Consider the following 17,963-nt stretch of genomic DNA (forward strand, 5'->3'; position numbering starts at 1 on the left):
TCATGTTCTGCTAGAAAGATAGCAAACATTAACCCAAGTCTGTGCAAGCTTTCGGAATAAAAGCTAATCCTTGCTATGATCCCAGATTTTCCCTTCCTGTAAGAATATATCACTTAATTAGTTTATCAAAATTGTAAGCTAAAAGCTGTGCGCTCACTTCTATCTGCACAGAAATTAAATGTATTTATAACAAACCATTTTATAGTTAGAAATTATTTAATATTATGTTCCCGGTAGCTATATATAACACCCTTCTGGCAATAACAGAAAGTCTGATGATTTTTATGTCCTGTAATTATACACCAGTGGCACTAGAAGTTTAAAACTGGCTATCAAAATATCAAAGATAGTTGGACACACAGATAAGCTTAGTATAAACTGTATCAAATTAATATCATTTTATCTTCAAAAGTTATTAGAATGAATAATCCACAAACCATGCAGAGCACTATTTTAATTTACCACTAACTATATTGTTGACATTTCTTACATTTTCCATATTTAGGAGCATAATCACTTAAAGAAATATACCAAATAAACCACAATACATTTGCAACATCTTTTTCACTAAGGAATACAGCTGAATTGTTTATATTTGAAAGTATGTTGTATTAGAAAGGAGGGATTGCATATGTAGTAAATGAAGCAAGATAATTCATTTATTTTTGACCATATCAGTATCAAGAAGCAAGGTGTCAGACATTCATGACCAAACTAAGGAGAGTGTAAATGCTGAGGAAGCAGAGCCGTTGTTTATAAAAGCAGCAGCTCTGGACATTTGCTCTAACTGACAGGCATCTAAGACGGGTGAGTACAGTAAAGGATTCAGCTACCATGTTTTATCTACTGTGTATTATATGCTCTCATTAAGTTTATATTTTACATTTTTAAGTGTTGAGTTAGTTGTTTTTTTATTCACACTGAAAATTTTGCATTTTGAATGGATTCTTAAACTGAAGAGTAAAATGTCTATCGATATACGTTTACTTATTTTATAGCACCTTGACATACACAGGATACCAAGGAAGTTCTGTTTGCATCAGCTGAGGTAAAATCCACGAATCAAAAAGAATGGATGTCAATTATGGTTTGTATAATAAGTACAGTAAATGATTTATGTGTCAATCCATCATATTTTCAGTGTCTAGTAAAGTGCCACCATGAGCACAGACGCGGAGATGGCGCAGTATGGCGCGGCGGCCATTTACCTCCGCAAGCCAGAAAAGGAGAGGATTGAGGCCCAGACTGCTCCATTTGATGCCAAGACGGCCTTCTTTGTGACTGTTCCTGATGAGATGTATGTCAAGGGCAAACTTACCAAGAAGGAGGGTGGTAAAGCCACTGTTGACACAGACGACGGAAAGGTAGATGAATTATGTACTTTATCTATTTGTTAAATATATAGTAACGAACTTTGAAAGCTGATTTTAATTTTCTATTCAGACGGTCACTGTAAAGGAGGATGAAATCCACGCTAGAAACCCTCCAAAGTTTGATAAGATGGAGGACATGGCCATGATGACCCACCTTAATGAGCCATCTGTGTTGTTTAACCTCAAAGAGCGTTATGCATCATGGATGATCTACGTAAGTTTTCACATTGCTGTGTGTGAGAGGAAAGTATCATGCTGATCTGTAAATGTTTAAATGATATTTATTGTCTATGATACAGACCTACTCTGGGTTGTTCTGCGTTGTCGTCAATCCCTACAAGTGGCTTCCTGTATATGATGCTACATGTGTAGCAGCATATAGAGGAAAGAAGAGGATTGAGGCTCCACCCCACATCTTCTCCATCTCTGACAATGCCTATCAGTTCATGCTCACTGGTAAGATCAATTCACTATTAAAACTTTTAAATGCAAATTAAAGACAGATGGCATTTAATCGTTGATGATGAATCGATGATACATCAGAACTCTGTGCTGTGTGTCTTTCTTTTAGATCGGGAGAACCAGTCTGTCCTGATTACGTGAGTATAATACAAACTGTTTGCAAAATCTATAAAAACTTTAAGATACTGAAGCTGAAATTTAACAATGTGTCCCATAAACCCCAGCGGAGAATCTGGTGCAGGAAAGACTGTCAACACCAAACGTGTCATCCAGTACTTTGCAACAATTGCAGCTCTTGGAGCTAAGAAGGCTGAGCCAACGCCTGGCAAAATGCAGGTAGATTCTTTATTTAGTATCAAGCTACTTGCAACAGAAAAATAAAATAGAAACTTCAGCTCACATAAAAACAATATATTCTTGCAGGGCTCTCTTGAGGATCAGATTGTTGCTGCCAACCCTCTGTTGGAGGCCTACGGTAATGCCAAGACTGTGAGGAATGACAACTCCTCTCGTTTTGTAAGTGATTAAAACGAGTTAATGTAAATGAGCTTTTTACTACTTGCTCTCATGAAAGCCAATATTAATAAAGATCTACCCCTGTAGGGTAAATTCATCAGGATTCACTTTGGCACATCTGGCAAGCTGTCTTCAGCTGATATTGAAACATGTAAGTTTGAACCACAGTGTAAATTACCATTATCTGTGATAGAAATTATTTTACAGCACATAAAGAGATGAGTCACTTAATTTCAGAAGAAGTAATATTGTCTGTTTTGGTGAAACACACGGATGTATGAACAGTTTTTTACACTATATATGTAAGTTATATACTGTAACCCAGTAGTTATCATGTGTGTTAGTATAAGTAGGAACATATTGCATCTTCACAGAACATTTAAAGTATAATAAGGTATACTGTGAACCACGTTACAAGTAAAGCAACAGAACTGAAAAAAGTTTCAAACACCCCCAATGACAGCCAAGGAAATGCCATGCAATGCAATGCCATTTTGCAGTTTTGTCTGTGATGTCTCATGTCTACAGTGTCAAAATTAATCTGTTGTCCTTAGATCTGCTGGAGAAGTCCCGTGTCACCTTCCAGTTGTCTGCTGAGAGGAGCTACCATATCTTCTATCAGCTGATGACAGGCCACAAGCCTGAGCTTCTGGGTATGTTAACAGGACACCTAAATTTAAATTTTAAAACCATTAAGATCACATTCTAAGCAAAAAACAAGTTAACTTCATTTCTCCTTTCAGAGGCTCTTCTGATCACAACTAACCCTTATGACTATCCAATGATCAGTCAGGGTGAAATCACTGTCAAGAGCATCAATGATGTGGAGGAGTTCATTGCAACAGATGTAAAATCACATTTGACACAGAATCTTATACTTAACCATAAATATCTTCTTTTGTTTTATTTATTAATAGGTGATTTCATTTTTTTCTTACAGACTGCTATTGACATCTTGGGCTTTAGTGCTGATGAGAAGTTAAGCATCTACAAGCTGACTGGTGCTGTGATGCATCATGGCAACATGAAATTCAAGCAGAAGCAGCGTGAAGAGCAGGCTGAACCTGATGGCACTGAGGGTATTGTGAAAAAGTTCTATAATGGAAAAGCATTTGCAGTAATTTGTATTTATTAGGTATTATAATGATTTGTTTTAATCCAACAGTGGCTGACAAGATTGCGTACCTACTGGGCCTGAACTCGGCTGATATGCTGAAAGCTTTGTGCTACCCAAGAGTCAAGGTTGGCAATGAGATGGTGACCAAAGGTCAGACCGTCCCACAGGTAATTTAAAAAAGGGAGACTTGTATTATCATATTATAATTATAAACATTATAGCTGCATTCATATGGTTTTGTATCATTATAAATTCTTGTTCGCCAGGTCAACAATGCTGTCTCGGCTCTGTGCAAATCTATCTATGAGAAAATGTTCTTGTGGATGGTTATCCGTATCAATGAGATGCTGGACACAAAGCAGCCCAGACAGTTCTTCATTGGAGTGCTGGATATCGCTGGGTTTGAGATCTTTGATGTGAGCACTTGAGACATTTCACCACATTTGCTAAATGTTCAATACTGTATTGCCATGAAATTAAAAATGTTTGTAATGTTACAGTTCAACAGCTTGGAGCAACTCTGCATCAACTTCACCAATGAGAAACTGCAACAGTTTTTCAACCATCACATGTTTGTCCTGGAGCAAGAGGAGTACAAGAAAGAAGGCATTCATTGGGAGTTCATTGACTTTGGTATGGACTTGGCTGCCTGCATTGAGCTTATTGAGAAGGTAAACAGCTGCTCTGGAAGAAATGTACGTGTGGTTGCATATGTTATCTCTGTTGAAATTTTAATATGATTTGTGATATTTTCTCAGCCAATGGGCATCTTCTCCATCCTTGAAGAGGAGTGCATGTTCCCCAAGGCCTCTGACACAACTTTCAAGAACAAGCTGCACGATCAGCATCTTGGCAAGACCAAAGCATTTGAGAAGCCAAAGCCTGGAAAGGGCAAGGCTGAGGCACACTTCTCCCTGGTTCACTATGCTGGTACAGTGGACTACAATATCACTGGCTGGCTGGACAAGAACAAGGACCCACTGAATGACTCAGTTGTTCAGCTCTACCAGAAGTCTTCAAACAAACTGCTGTGCTTACTGTACGCAGCCCATGCTGGAGCTGAAGGTAAGAAAAAAAAGTGCTCACAAACTCCCATGTCCAGTACAGATAGCTCGCAGCAAAAATTTTCTGGCACAACTTCACCTGCTTCCAAGGTGCATGGAGAGGATGAAAGAATTCACAAAGCAGGAACTCCAGCAACACTTGAGGGAAGATGAACAACTTTAATAAGTGACCAACGCGTTTTGGGTTGTGGCCTTCATCAGGGTCATCAGGGACACAATACAGATAGCTACAATGTGCATACTGCAGGCTAATATTATTCAATTCAATTCAATTCAATTTTATTTATATAGCGCCAAATCACAACAAATGTTGCCTCAAGGCGCTTCATAGATACAGAGAAAAGCCCAACAATCATATGACCCCCTATGAGTAAGCACTTTGGCGACAGTGGGAAGGAAAAACTCCCTTTTAACAGGAAGAAACCTCCGGCAGAACCAGGCTCAGGGAGGGGCGGCCATCTGCTGCGACCGGTTGGGGTGAGAGAAGGAAGACAGGATAAAGACATGCTGTGGAAGAGAGACAGAGATTAATAACAGATACGATTCAATACAGAGAGGTCTGTTAATACATAGTGAGTGAGAAAGGTGACTGGAAAGGAAAAACTCAATGCATCATGGGAATCCCCCGGCAGCCTACATCTATTGCAGCATAACTAAGGGAGGATTCAGGGTCACCTGGTCCAGCCCTAACTATATGCTTTAGCAAAAAGGAAGGTTTTAAGTAGGGATGGGTACCGGTGTCCGGTGCCATGATGGCACCGGTTCTGACATAAACGGTAGTAACCAGACCGAAAAGCAGCGCACATTTCGGTGCTTCATTTCGGTGCTTTTTTTTTCCTGAGCTGTGATACACTTTGAATTCTAGCCAATCATTTTACGTTTCCGAGGATAGTAGGCGGGTCCAGGTACGTACGTTCTTTTAGAGCAGAGCTACAGGTTAAAAAACGCCCAAGGCGAAGCGGTCAAAGTCTGGCTGTACTTCACAGCAAAAGATGCAAACTCAGCAGCCTGCAACAAGTGCTTTAAGATGATACTGTGGAAAGGAGGTAACACCTGAAATCCGATGAAACACCTGGCAACGCATAGCGTTTTTTTTTTTTTTAAAGCCGAGAAATGTGCCGTATTTAATAGCTTGCTGCGAGACCTCACACCGAGCACATCTACTGCGTGTGTAGCCGTAGCCCTGCCAGTGTAGCAGAAATGATGACGGATGATGATGCAGCAGCAGCTGTTCTTCTCTGCGTGAGTAACTTAATGTTGTTCGTGTGTAATTTACGTTGAGTAGGCTAACCACGTTATTACATTAATGTATGTAAGGTGAACTAGCAAACATCATCATAGCTACATGCGGCTGTCTTCTTGTTTGATGGCAGATACTCCCTTCACCCTGGCCAAAAAGGCTAAAATGACCAAAGAAAAAGTGGAAAACAGTTAAACATGAGAGGTTTTTGGACAAAGTTTGTGTTTTTTCCATTGTTTAAGCACTGCTTCCAGCCAAGAGTGATACCATATATGCCCTATAGCTGCAGAAAAGGCTAACATTGTTATCTTTTTACAAAAAAACAGCTGAACATGAGAGGTTTTTGGACCAATTTTGTGTTCTCCATTCTTTAAGCACCGGTTTGAGCACCGTTTAAGCACCGGCACCGTTTCAAAAGTACCGGTTTGGCACCGGTATCGGATAAAACCTAAACGATACCCATCCCTAGTTTTAAGCCTAATCTTAAAAGTAGAGATAGTGTCTGTCTCCTGAATCCAAACTGGAAGCTGGTTCCACAGAAGAGGGGCCTGAAAACTGAAGGCTCTCCCTCCCATTCTACTTTTAAATACTCTAGGAACAACAAGTAGGCCTGCAGAGCGAGAGCGAAGTGCTCTAATAGGGTGATATGGTACTACAAGGTCATTAAGATAAGATGGGGCCTGATTATTTAAGACCTTGTATGTGAGGAGCAGGATTTTGAATTCAATTCTGGATTTAACAGGAAGCCAATGAAGGGAAGCCAAAACAGGAGAAATATTCTCTCTCTTTCTAGTCCCTGTCAGTACTCTTGCTGCAGCATTTTGGATTAACTGAAGGCTTTTCAGTGAGTTTTTTGGACATCCTGATAATAATGAATTGCAGTAGTCTAGCCTGGAAGTAATAAATGCATGAACTAGTTTTTCAGCGTCACTCTGAGACAGGATATTTCTAATTTTAGAGATGTTGCGCAAATGGAAGAACGCAGTCTTACATATTTGTTTAATATGTGCGTTGAAGGACATATCCTGGTCAAAAATGACTCCAAGGTTCCTCACAGTGTTACTGGAGGCCAAGGTAATGCCATCCAGAGTAAGAATCTGGTTAGATACCATATTTCTAAGCTTTTCAGCGCCGAGTACAATGACCTCAGTTTTATCTGAGTTAAGAAGCAGAAAGTTAGTGGCCATCCAAGTCTTTATGTCTTTAAGACATTCCTGCAGTTTAACTAATTGGTGTGTGTTATCTGGCTTCATGGACAGATAGAGCTGGGTGTCATCTGCATAGCAGTGAAAATGTATGCTATGTCTTCTAATGATGCTGCCTAGGGGAAGCATGTATAATGTAAACAGAATTGGTCCTAGCACCGAACCCTGTGGAACTCCATAATTAACCTCAGTGTGTGAAGAGGACTCTCCATTTACATGCACAAATTGGAGTCTATTAGATAGATATGATACAAACCACTGCAGTGCAATACCTGTAATACCTACAGCATGTTCTAATCGCTCTAATAGAATATTATGGTCAACAATATCGAATGCTGCACTAAGGTCAAGAAGGACAAGCACAGAGATGAGTCCACTGTCAGAGGCCATAAGAAGATCATTTGTAACCTTCAATAAAGCTGTTTCTGTGCTGTGATGAACTCTGAAACCTGACTGAAACTCTTCAAATAAACTATTCCTCTGCAGCTGATCTGTTAGCTGTTTGACAACTACTCTTTCAAGGATTTTTGATATGAAAGGAAGGTTGGAGATTGGCCTATAATTACCTAAGACTGCTGGGTCTAGAGATGGCTTTTTGAGTAAAGGTTTAACTGCAGCCACCTTGAAGGCCTGTGGTACATAGCCGATTATTAGAGATAGGTTGATCATATATAAGATCGAAGAATTAACCAATGGCAGGACTTCTTTGAGCAGTTTTGTAGGAATGGGGTCTAAAAGACACATTGATGGTTTGGAGGAAGTAATTATTGAAGTTAACTCAGAAAGATCGATTGGAAAAAAAGAGTCTAACTTAACATCAATGGAACTAAGAGTAGCTGTAGATAATATTACATCTGTGGGATGATTATTGGTAATTTTTTCTCTAATGATAAAAATTTTATTTGTGAAGAAGTTCATGAAGTCATCACTAGTTAACGTTAAAGGGATGGTTGGCTCAAAAGAGCTCTGACTTTTTGTCAGCCTGGCTACAGTGCTGAAGAGAAACCTGGGGTTGTTCTTATTTTCTTCAATCAGTGATGAGTAGTAAGCTGTTCTGGCTTTGCGGAGGGCTTTCTTATAAAGCAACAAACTATTTCTCCAGGCTAAATGATGATCCTCTAAATTTGTGACACGCCATTTCCTCTCCAGATTACGAGTCATCTGCTTTAGGGTACGTGTTTGAGAATTATACCACGGGGTCAGGTACTTCTGATTAGAGACCTTAGTTTTCACTGGAGCTACAGTATCCAGAGTCGTACGTAGTGAGGAGGTGAAATTATTAACAAGATAATCGACCTCTGTTGGGGTAGCGTTCAGATAGCTGCTCTGCTCTGTGTTGGTACAGGGCATTGACGATGATAACAGTGGCTGGATTATATTCTTAAACTTAGTTACAGCGCTTTCAGAAAGACATCTACTTTGATAAAGTCCACTCTCCACTGCTGCGTAATCAATTATTGTAAATGTAAATGTTATCAAGAAATGATCAGACAGGAGAGGGTTTTCAGGAAACACTGTTAAATGTTCAGTTTCTATGCCATATGTTAAAACAAGATCTAGAGTGTGATTAAAGTGGTGGGTGGGTTCTTTTACATTTTGAGAGAAACCAATTGAGTCTAACAACAGATTAAATGCCATGTTGAGGCTGTCATTTTTAGCATCTACATGGATGTTAAAATCACCCACAATAATTATTTTATCTGAGCTCAGAACTAAATTAGATATAAAGTCTGAGAAATCAGACAGAAACTCTGTGTAAGGCCCAGGTGGACGATAGATGATAACAAGTAAGACTGGTTTCTGAGTTTCACAGCTGGGGTGGACAATGTTAAGCATCAGGCTTTCAAATGAATTAAAAGTCTGTCTTGGTCTTTCATTAATTAATAGACTGGTGTGAAAAATTGCTGCCACACTGTGAAAAATATTTTTTCCAATTCCAATAATGAAATTTACGGTTTATGAAAACAGAGGCTGGTGGTGGTGGTGGCAAGAAGGGTGGTAAGAAGAAGGGTGGTTCCTTCCAGACTGTGTCTGCTCTTTTCAGAGTACGTATAGATTTATATATATAAAAAAATTAAAATGCTCATTTTTTAATAGTATTACCCTATTATCTAATGATGCCGATCTACAGGAGAATCTAGCCAAGCTGATGACCAACTTAAGAAGCACTCATCCTCACTTTGTCCGTTGCCTGATTCCCAATGAGACAAAGACGCCAGGTACCTCACAGGACCCCACAGTAATATTAACTGTAAAAATGACAGTAAGAATATAGAAATGATTTGAAACATTATGCATTTCTGACTCTCAGGCCTTATGGAGAACTTCCTGGTCATCCACCAGCTGAGGTGTAACGGTGTACTGGAGGGCATCAGAATCTGCAGAAAGGGTTTCCCCAGCAGAATCCTCTATGGTGACTTCAAGCAGAGGTGACAGCACATTACAATATTGGAAAGGAAAAATGGTTTCATGGTTGTTGTATAGAGTAAACTTGAATATGGTGAAAGAAAAATCTAAGTAACAATCTGATTCTCTCTTAAAGATACAAAGTGTTGAATGCCAGCGTCATCCCTGAGGGACAGTTCATTGACAACAAGAAAGCTTCAGAGAAGCTGCTTGGCTCCATTGATGTGGATCACACACAGTACATGTTTGGGCACACTAAGGTACACTTCATTATATTAATAGACATTAACAAAACACTGTCCATTTGCACTTGTACTTATGCTTTCAATGATTAAATAGGTGTTCTTCAAAGCTGGTCTGCTGGGCACTCTTGAGGAGATGAGAGATGAGAAACTGGCTGAGCTGGTGACCATGACTCAGGCTCTCTGCAGAGGATACGTCATGAGGAAAGAATTTGTGAAGATGATGGAGAGGAGGTAACATTATCATACTAAACTCTATTGTATTCTCTTTTATATTTCCTTCCTCATATTATAATCCTACGACACTAAAAGTAAAACTCTCATGTTTGGTTTTTAGAGAATCTATCTTCTCCATCCAGTACAACATCCGTTCTTTCATGAATGTCAAGAACTGGCCATGGCTGAAACTGTACTTCAAGATCAAGCCTCTTCTGAAGAGTGCTGAGACTGAGAAGGAGTTGCAGAACATGAAAGAGAACTATGAGAAGATGCAGACAGACCTGGCTGCTGCTCTAGCCAAGAAGAAGGAACTGGAAGAGAAGATGGTCGGCCTGCTGCAGGAGAAGAATGACCTGCAACTTCAAGTGGCTGCAGTAAGTAGTAGAGAAAAGTATATATTACACCTATAGTTCACGTATATAAGTTGGATATAAAAGGACCACATGTTTGTCTCATCCTCTGATTATTTATTTGCTAAAAGTGTAGTCAAAATTACGATCAAGAAAACACTAGGACAATGTGACTCACAAATAATCTAACTTGTGTGTTCAACATGTATTATAGGAAGTTGACAATCTCTCGGATGCTGAAGAAAGGTGTGAGGGGCTGATTAAGAGCAAGATCCAGCTCGAGGCCAAACTCAAAGAGACAAGTGAGAGACTGGAAGATGAAGAAGAAATTAATGCTGAGCTGACTGCTAAGAAGAGGAAGCTGGAGGATGAATGCTCTGAGCTGAAGAAGGACATTGATGACTTGGAGCTCACCTTGGCCAAAGTGGAGAAGGAGAAACATGCCACAGAAAACAAGGTTCAGTTCATAGTGATTGTATTCTTAGTTAAATTAAAGCATGTAATGTTCTGCTTTGAATAGACACCTTAAACAGTCAAATATTCAGCAAATTCTCGAACAAAATGAAACTTAATGTATTCACATTATTTAAGGTGAAAAACCTGACAGAGGAGATGGCATCTCAGGATGAGTCAATTGCCAAGTTGACTAAGGAGAAGAAAGCCTTACAAGAGGCCCATCAGCAAACACTGGATGATCTCCAGGCAGAGGAAGACAAAGTCAACACTCTGACCAAGTCCAAGACAAAGCTGGAACAGCAAGTTGATGATGTAAGAAAACTCTAATAATGATGTGTTTGTTTTTTGTTTTTTATGGAAAGAATTTTAGTACTAAATCATTGTCTTTCCAACCACTTGAATCAACTGACATGACTTTATAGCTTGAGGGTTCACTGGAGCAAGAGAAGAAGCTCCGCATGGACCTTGAGAGAGCCAAGAGGAAGCTGGAGGGAGATCTGAAACTAGCTCAGGAATCCATAATGGATCTGGAGAATGACAAGCAGCAGTCTGATGAGAAAATCAAGAAGTAGGGCATTTTTTGTAAATAATTTTCTTTACACACATTGCATTGCAATAATAATATGGACTGTGATCGTAAAACCATACTTCTTCCACACCAAGGAAGGACTTTGAAATCAGCCAACTTCTCAGCAAAATTGAAGATGAACAATCCCTTGGTGCTCAACTTCAGAAGAAGATCAAAGAACTTCAGGTAACACTAACGACCAGTGTTCATGAAGAATATTGTTCATTATAATTCAAAAACCTAGTTTAGTTCAGGTTCTAATCAATAAATCCAAATAATTTCAAACTAGGCTCGTATTGAGGAGCTGGAAGAGGAGATTGAGGCTGAGAGGGCAGCTCGGGCTAAGGTAGAGAAGCAGAGAGCCGACCTCTCCAGGGAGCTTGAAGAGATCAGTGAGAGGCTCGAGGAAGCTGGTGGAGCAACAGCTGCTCAGATTGAGATGAACAAGAAGCGAGAGGCTGAGTTCCAGAAACTGCGTCGTGATCTTGAGGAATCAACTCTGCAGCATGAAGCTACTGCAGCAGCTCTCCGTAAGAAGCAGGCTGACACTGTTGCAGAGCTCGGAGAGCAGATCGACAACCTCCAGCGTGTCAAACAGAAGCTGGAGAAAGAGAAGAGCGAGTACAAGATGGAGATTGATGACCTCTCCAGCAACATGGAGGCTGTTGCTAAAGCAAAGGTGTGGACATTGTTTATAGAGAACACATTTCCTTTTCTTTTTTACATTTCAGGACCTCCAAAGCAGCTCATTAACTTTTAACATGGATATGACATAATAACCTTATTAACATATAACCTTAAATGTTGACAGGGCAACTTGGAGAAAATGTGCAGGACTCTTGAGGATCAACTGAGTGAACTCAAAGCCAAAAATGATGAGAATGTTCGTCAGCTGAATGACATTAATGCCCAGAAGGCGAGACTTCAAACAGAGAATGGTAAGTGATGTATAACAAAAAAATAGTCTGTCTCTGGAAATTTGTCATTTACAGGTACCTAAAACTACTACCAATCTGTGGATGAAATGGAACAAACTGGGCTTAATACATGTGTGTTAACTACAGGCGAGTTCAGTCGCCAGCTTGAGGAGAAAGAAGCTCTTGTTTCTCAGCTCACAAGGGGCAAGCAGGCCTTCACTCAGCAGATTGAGGAACTGAAGAGACACGTTGAGGAGGAAGTGAAGGTCTGAAATAATTTCTTTCTACTTTTAAATTTCAGCACTTACTAATAAAAACAGAGACAAGTTTTATTCAGTTACAGAGACACTTAGTAACTCTGAGACAGATTATCCTCTAATTTCTTTCTAAGGTTTTACCTCTTAAATTTGTTATCCTCTCACCATTAGACTTTAAAATTGATTTCAACAATAAAATATCGAAATCTGAAATCAACTGTCACTTCAACAGGCCAAGAACGCCCTGGCTCATGCTGTTCAGTCAGCACGTCATGACTGTGATTTGCTCAGAGAGCAGTTTGAGGAGGAGCAGGAGGCCAAGGCTGAGCTGCAGAGAGGAATGTCCAAGGCCAACAGTGAGGTGGCTCAGTGGCGATCCAAATATGAGACTGATGCCATCCAGCGAACTGAGGAGCTGGAGGAGGCCAAGTAAGTCATGATACTGTCATTGTTTAAATTAGTTTTCAGACTTAAAACCAACCAATTCAGCCTTAATAAAAACAAAATTATTTAAACGATAGGAAAAAGCTTGCCCAGCGCCTGCAGGAGGCTGAGGAATCCATTGAGGCTGTGAACTCCAAGTGTGCCTCACTGGAGAAGACCAAGCAGAGGCTGCAGGGTGAGGTGGAGGACCTCATGATTGATGTGGAGAGAGCTAATGCTCTGGCTGCCAACCTTGACAAGAAGCAGAGGAACTTTGATAAAGTAAAGATTTAAACATAACCTCTCTCATCAAAGGAGAAATTACACCCATTACAACAACTAATTATTTAATTTATTTATTTTTAATTAATCTAGGTCCTGGCAGAATGGAAACAGAAGTATGAGGAGAGCCAGGCAGAGCTGGAAGGAGCCCAAAAGGAGGCTCGTTCTCTCAGCACTGAGTTGTTCAAGATGAAGAACTCATATGAAGAGGCTCTGGATCATCTTGAGACCATGAAGAGAGAGAACAAGAACCTGCAGCGTATGCTTATCTTGCTATAGATCATATGGATATGATTCTAATGTTTATATTCATTTACAGCTTTTGTTGTGGCCAAAACATTTGCATATGTCAGCTCCAAGTACTCTAACTCTTGGCTGTGTTTGCTCTGTAGAGGAGATCTCAGATCTGACTGAGCAGATTGGTGAGACAGGAAAGAGCATCCATGAGCTGGAAAAGGCCAAGAAGACTGTTGAGACTGAGAAGTCTGAAATTCAGACAGCTCTGGAGGAAGCTGAGGTAATGTATTTTATAAAAATGTACTTTGTTTGTAATTAAATTGATAAAAGTATCCCTTCTCCAGTATATGTTGAAATAACCCTTTATTTAAAGGGAACACTGGAGCATGAGGAGGCCAAGATCCTTCGTGTTCAGCTTGAGCTAAACCAGGTAAAAGGTGAGATTGACAGGAAGCTGGCAGAGAAGGATGAGGAGATGGAGCAGATCAAGAGGAACAGCCAGAGGGTGATTGACTCCATGCAGAGCACTCTTGATGCTGAGGTCAGGAGCAGGAATGATGCCCTGAGAGTCAAGAAGAAGATGGAGGGAGACCTGAATGAGATGGAGATTCAGCTGAGCCATGCCAACAGACAGGCTGCTGAGGCCCAGAAACAACTGAGGAATGTCCAAGGACAGCTCAAGGTGAGTTGGTAGATCGTTTGTGTGTTTGTGTTTTTTTAAATTAACCTCCAAGCAAACAATCATAATATCATTTGTTTTTTTGTCATCAGGATGCTCAGCTGCACCTGGATGACGCAGTCAGAGGACAGGAAGACATGAAGGAGCAGGTCGCCATGGTGGAGCGCAGAAATGGTCTGATGGTAGCTGAGATCGAGGAGCTGAGAGCCGCTCTGGAGCAGACAGAGAGAGGACGCAAAGTGGCTGAGCAGGAGTTGGTTGATGCTAGCGAGCGTGTTGGACTACTTCACTCTCAGGTTGGTATTCATTACTTTTCAAGAACTTTGAGATATAAGAGAGTGAGAATCACATCATTAAAACGGTTTCTTTTTCATTCAGAACACCAGTCTTTTGAACACCAAGAAGAAGCTGGAGGCTGACCTTGTCCAGGTTCAGGGTGAGGTGGATGATGCAGTTCAAGAAGCAAGAAATGCTGAGGAGAAGGCCAAAAAGGCTATCACTGATGTAAGTTAGTACTTTACAAGGATCTTATCTTTTCAAAATTCTTGTTCATGCTTGATCAATAATGCCAATACCACCCATAATTTCAGGCTGCCATGATGGCTGAGGAGCTGAAGAAGGAGCAGGACACCAGTGCTCACCTGGAGAGGATGAAGAAGAACCTGGAGGTCACAGTCAAGGACCTGCAGCACCGTCTGGATGAGGCAGAGAACCTCGCTATGAAGGGTGGCAAGAAGCAGCTCCAGAAACTGGAGTCAAGGGTATGTTGTTCTTGAACTATTATTCAAATATTTTAAAAAAAAAACACTTTGATTTCATCACGTGATCTCCACCCATTTTCTTTCTACTCTTAATATTTATTAAAAGCTGATTATTTATCATGGCATTAAAGGTCCGTGAACTGGAAACTGAAGTTGAAGCTGAGCAGAGACGTGGATCTGATGCTGTTAAAGGAGTCCGCAAATATGAGAGGAGAGTGAAGGAGCTCACCTACCAGGTGATTACACATTTACCTAAATATTTATTACATTTAAGTTCCTAAATTGTTTCTTCTTCAGCCGTCAGTAACAGTTTGTTGTTTATGCAGACTGAGGAGGACAAGAAGAATTTGGTCAGACTTCAGGATCTGGTGGACAAGCTGCAGCTCAAAGTCAAGGGTTACAAGAGACAGGCTGAGGAGGCTGTGAGTAAAATGTTTTGTGATTTTTACATATGGAATGCACAGCTTCATAACTGAGATATCTCTAATATATGATCAGATATATTTTTAAATAAAACATATTGTTTCACTGAACAGGAGGAACAGGCCAACACCCACATGTCCAGACTGAGAAAGGTCCAACATGAGATGGAGGAAGCTCAGGAACGTGCTGACATTGCTGAATCTCAGGTCAACAAACTGAGAGCCAAGAGCCGTGATGCTGGAAAGGTAATTCATGTAATTTGATTTACAAAAAAATGTACCGTTGTCTAATGGAGTTGTTTGATATAAGAGCTTTATGTTAATAATTTTCTGTGAATTGAAGAGAGTGTAGATATTGTATTTACAATGCAGAATGAATTGTTTTAATGTTGATAATATGTGTTGAATAATTTTACCTTTCATTATTTTTTGCAGGGTGAAAGTGCTGAATAAGACACATTCTTTTGGAACTTTTTGGCAGTGTTCATAAAATATGAACTAACTGTTAAATTGTCCGCTTATGATGTATTAATTCAATAAACACTTTCATTATGATTTCATGAAATTTAAAGAGTTTAATTTATTCTTTATTCTAAAAAAAGTCACATTCACATATACAATTTTTAACACGATAGTTTCTTCAGAATAATCGTGATTCATACCTACAGGACATCGTCCTGTGAAATGAGGACAGCACTTTTTCCTTAGTGTTCTCCCTTCTTGTGTTCAGCATTAGTGATGGCAGAGTTAAGTTAACCAGTAAAAGAAAACACATTTCACACAAGCCAAGATACTTTTAATATACATTTTTCGTAATGCCTGATGTCAGCTCTGTTTGCAACTGTTTGCAGCTATAACAGCTTCAGCTGTTCTGGCTTTACACAGGTTTTAGGAATGTATCTATGGGAATTTTCAACCATTCTTCCAGAAATAAATTTGTAAGGTCAGACAATGATGTTGGATGAGAATGCCTGGTTCACAGTCTAATTCATTCCAAAGGTGTTTAATCAGGTTTTGGTCAGGACTCTGGCACGACAGTCAAGTTCTTGCACAACAAGTTCCTCCATCTGATTTGTGCACTGGCACTCCATCATGTTAGAACTGGAAAGGGCTGTCCCTAAACTGTTCCCACAAAGCTAGGAGCATGAAACTGTCCAAAATGTCTTGGTGTGTTGAAACATTTCACCGGAACTAAGGGGCCAAGGCCATTTCGTGAAAAATAACTTCACACCGGCGCGATTCATCTTCCATCCAGAAAACATGAACACTGCCACAGTGTCAGCGTGCTTTACTGCATCTTATGCATTGCATTCACTGGCCTTAGTGAAACTGCGTAGCCATGGAAACCAATTCCATGAAGCTCTCTAAACACTGTTCATGAGCTAATCTGAAGACCACATGAAGTTTAGAGTGTTGAGTGACACCAGAAAGTTGGTGACCTCTGTGCACTATGTGAGACCCTGCTTTATCAATTTATGTGGCTTACCAACACATCGCTGAGTTGCTGTGATTCCTAATCACTTCCACTTCATTATAACACCACTAACAGTTGAGTGTAGAATATTTAGTAACAAGGAAATTTCACTACTGGACTTGTTGCACAGGTGGTATTCTGTAATGCTGCCACGTTGGAATTCACTGAGCTCCTGAGAGAGACCCGTTCTGCAATAAATGATCGGAGAAGAAGACTGCATGGCTAGGTGCTTGATTTTAAACATGTGTTGCCATGGAAGTTTTTGAAACAATTGAATTCAGTGCTTTGGGTGGGTAATTAAAAAATTCTCTGTAGAACAATATGCCATTTTGCATCTTTAGCAAGTTAAAAAATTTAGGCTAAATATTACCACAAATTCACAGTCAAAAACTGATAATGCCTGAGATTGACCTTTTACATCCAATCTATTTACAGTTATAAAAATATTCCTTCAGACAGAGCTGTATATATGTGTTTATATTAAAATGTCCAAATTAATCTTATTACCAAACTTTAATAGGTATATTCAACAACTGCCATAATAACATCACATATTTTTTCTGGATAGTATTTGTAGCTGCACTGCTCTATATATACAACTCTGGTATACATTTACTTTTGAGAAAGGCAAAGCGGTAAAAAAGACAGACCAAAATCCAGTTCGCTTTTAAAAATATAAGTTGAGTTCAAGGCAGTGCAAGTCACCATAAAACAGTGTCACTGATATAATACTGTAATGCTCACTCACATATAAGGCCACAATTGGTGGTGCCTTTCTACTTTCTATTTCGGATCATGCAGTACAGCTTACCTCAACTGAAAATGTGGACAGACCTCTAACACAATCTGATATCTCCCCCACAGCACAGCTATCTATACATGTGCATGTGTGTGTGTCTGTGTGTGTGTGTACATGTTTAGACATTTTTGTGAGGACAGGAAATTGGCATACTACTATACTTGTGGGGACCAACAATCCCCACAGTAAAATGAAGAGTAGAAGAGGGTTTGAAATTTTGAGCTGGACGTAGACTAATTACTTGAGGAACCCGAGTAGTATGAGATGCAGTGCCAAAAACTAAAACTACTCCCCTGACACCACCTTGGTGTCTCCTTCAAATTACACCTTATGCACAGGATGTACTCCACCTGTGTGCACCTTTCTTCTGCTCTTTACTGTGACCCTATGGTCATCCCTCTCCTTGAAATATCTGTTCACAACAGCCCTTTCCATTTTTTTTTTTTACAAAGCCCACTACCATCTGCTCTTCTGCATTTCACTACTTAATACCA

General features: G+C 39.9%; 2 protein-coding genes across 2 annotated transcripts; both read left to right on the plus strand.

The window, feature by feature from the left end:
- The first annotated feature begins 767 nt into the window (after window positions 1–767).
- On the plus strand, window positions 768–13,668 carry LOC146519879 (myosin heavy chain, fast skeletal muscle-like). Its single transcript, XM_085157304.1, has 33 exons — window positions 768–807; window positions 999–1,048; window positions 1,142–1,364; window positions 1,444–1,587; window positions 1,673–1,829; window positions 1,945–1,972; window positions 2,060–2,171; window positions 2,259–2,351; window positions 2,439–2,502; window positions 2,906–3,004; window positions 3,095–3,198; window positions 3,292–3,430; window positions 3,517–3,635; window positions 3,735–3,884; window positions 3,969–4,139; window positions 4,227–4,533; window positions 8,946–9,022; window positions 9,109–9,196; window positions 9,289–9,406; window positions 9,520–9,643; window positions 9,723–9,859; window positions 9,963–10,218; window positions 10,409–10,651; window positions 10,786–10,962; window positions 11,073–11,218; window positions 11,314–11,404; window positions 11,508–11,897; window positions 12,030–12,156; window positions 12,283–12,401; window positions 12,625–12,821; window positions 12,914–13,097; window positions 13,191–13,356; window positions 13,490–13,668. The coding sequence occupies exons 3-33, from the start codon at window positions 1,161–1,163 to the stop codon at window positions 13,651–13,653; spliced, it is 4,695 nt and encodes a 1,564-aa protein (XP_085013430.1). The 5' UTR covers window positions 768–807; window positions 999–1,048; window positions 1,142–1,160; the 3' UTR covers window positions 13,654–13,668.
- Window positions 13,669–13,712: 44 nt separating this feature from the next.
- Window positions 13,713–15,761, plus strand: LOC146519880 (myosin heavy chain, skeletal muscle-like). The gene is made up of 8 exons (XM_085157346.1): window positions 13,713–14,016; window positions 14,106–14,309; window positions 14,392–14,517; window positions 14,604–14,774; window positions 14,906–15,010; window positions 15,101–15,196; window positions 15,311–15,442; window positions 15,632–15,761. Exons 1-8 carry the CDS (start codon window positions 13,810–13,812, stop codon window positions 15,647–15,649), a joined length of 1,059 nt encoding a protein of 352 aa, XP_085013472.1. The 5' UTR covers window positions 13,713–13,809; the 3' UTR covers window positions 15,650–15,761.
- Window positions 15,762–17,963: the final 2,202 nt, after the last annotated feature.

This window comes from Neolamprologus multifasciatus, chromosome 4 (genome assembly GCF_963576455.1).
Source record: "Neolamprologus multifasciatus chromosome 4, fNeoMul1.2, whole genome shotgun sequence".
In the NCBI taxonomy this organism is placed as follows: domain Eukaryota; kingdom Metazoa; phylum Chordata; class Actinopteri; order Cichliformes; family Cichlidae; genus Neolamprologus; species Neolamprologus multifasciatus.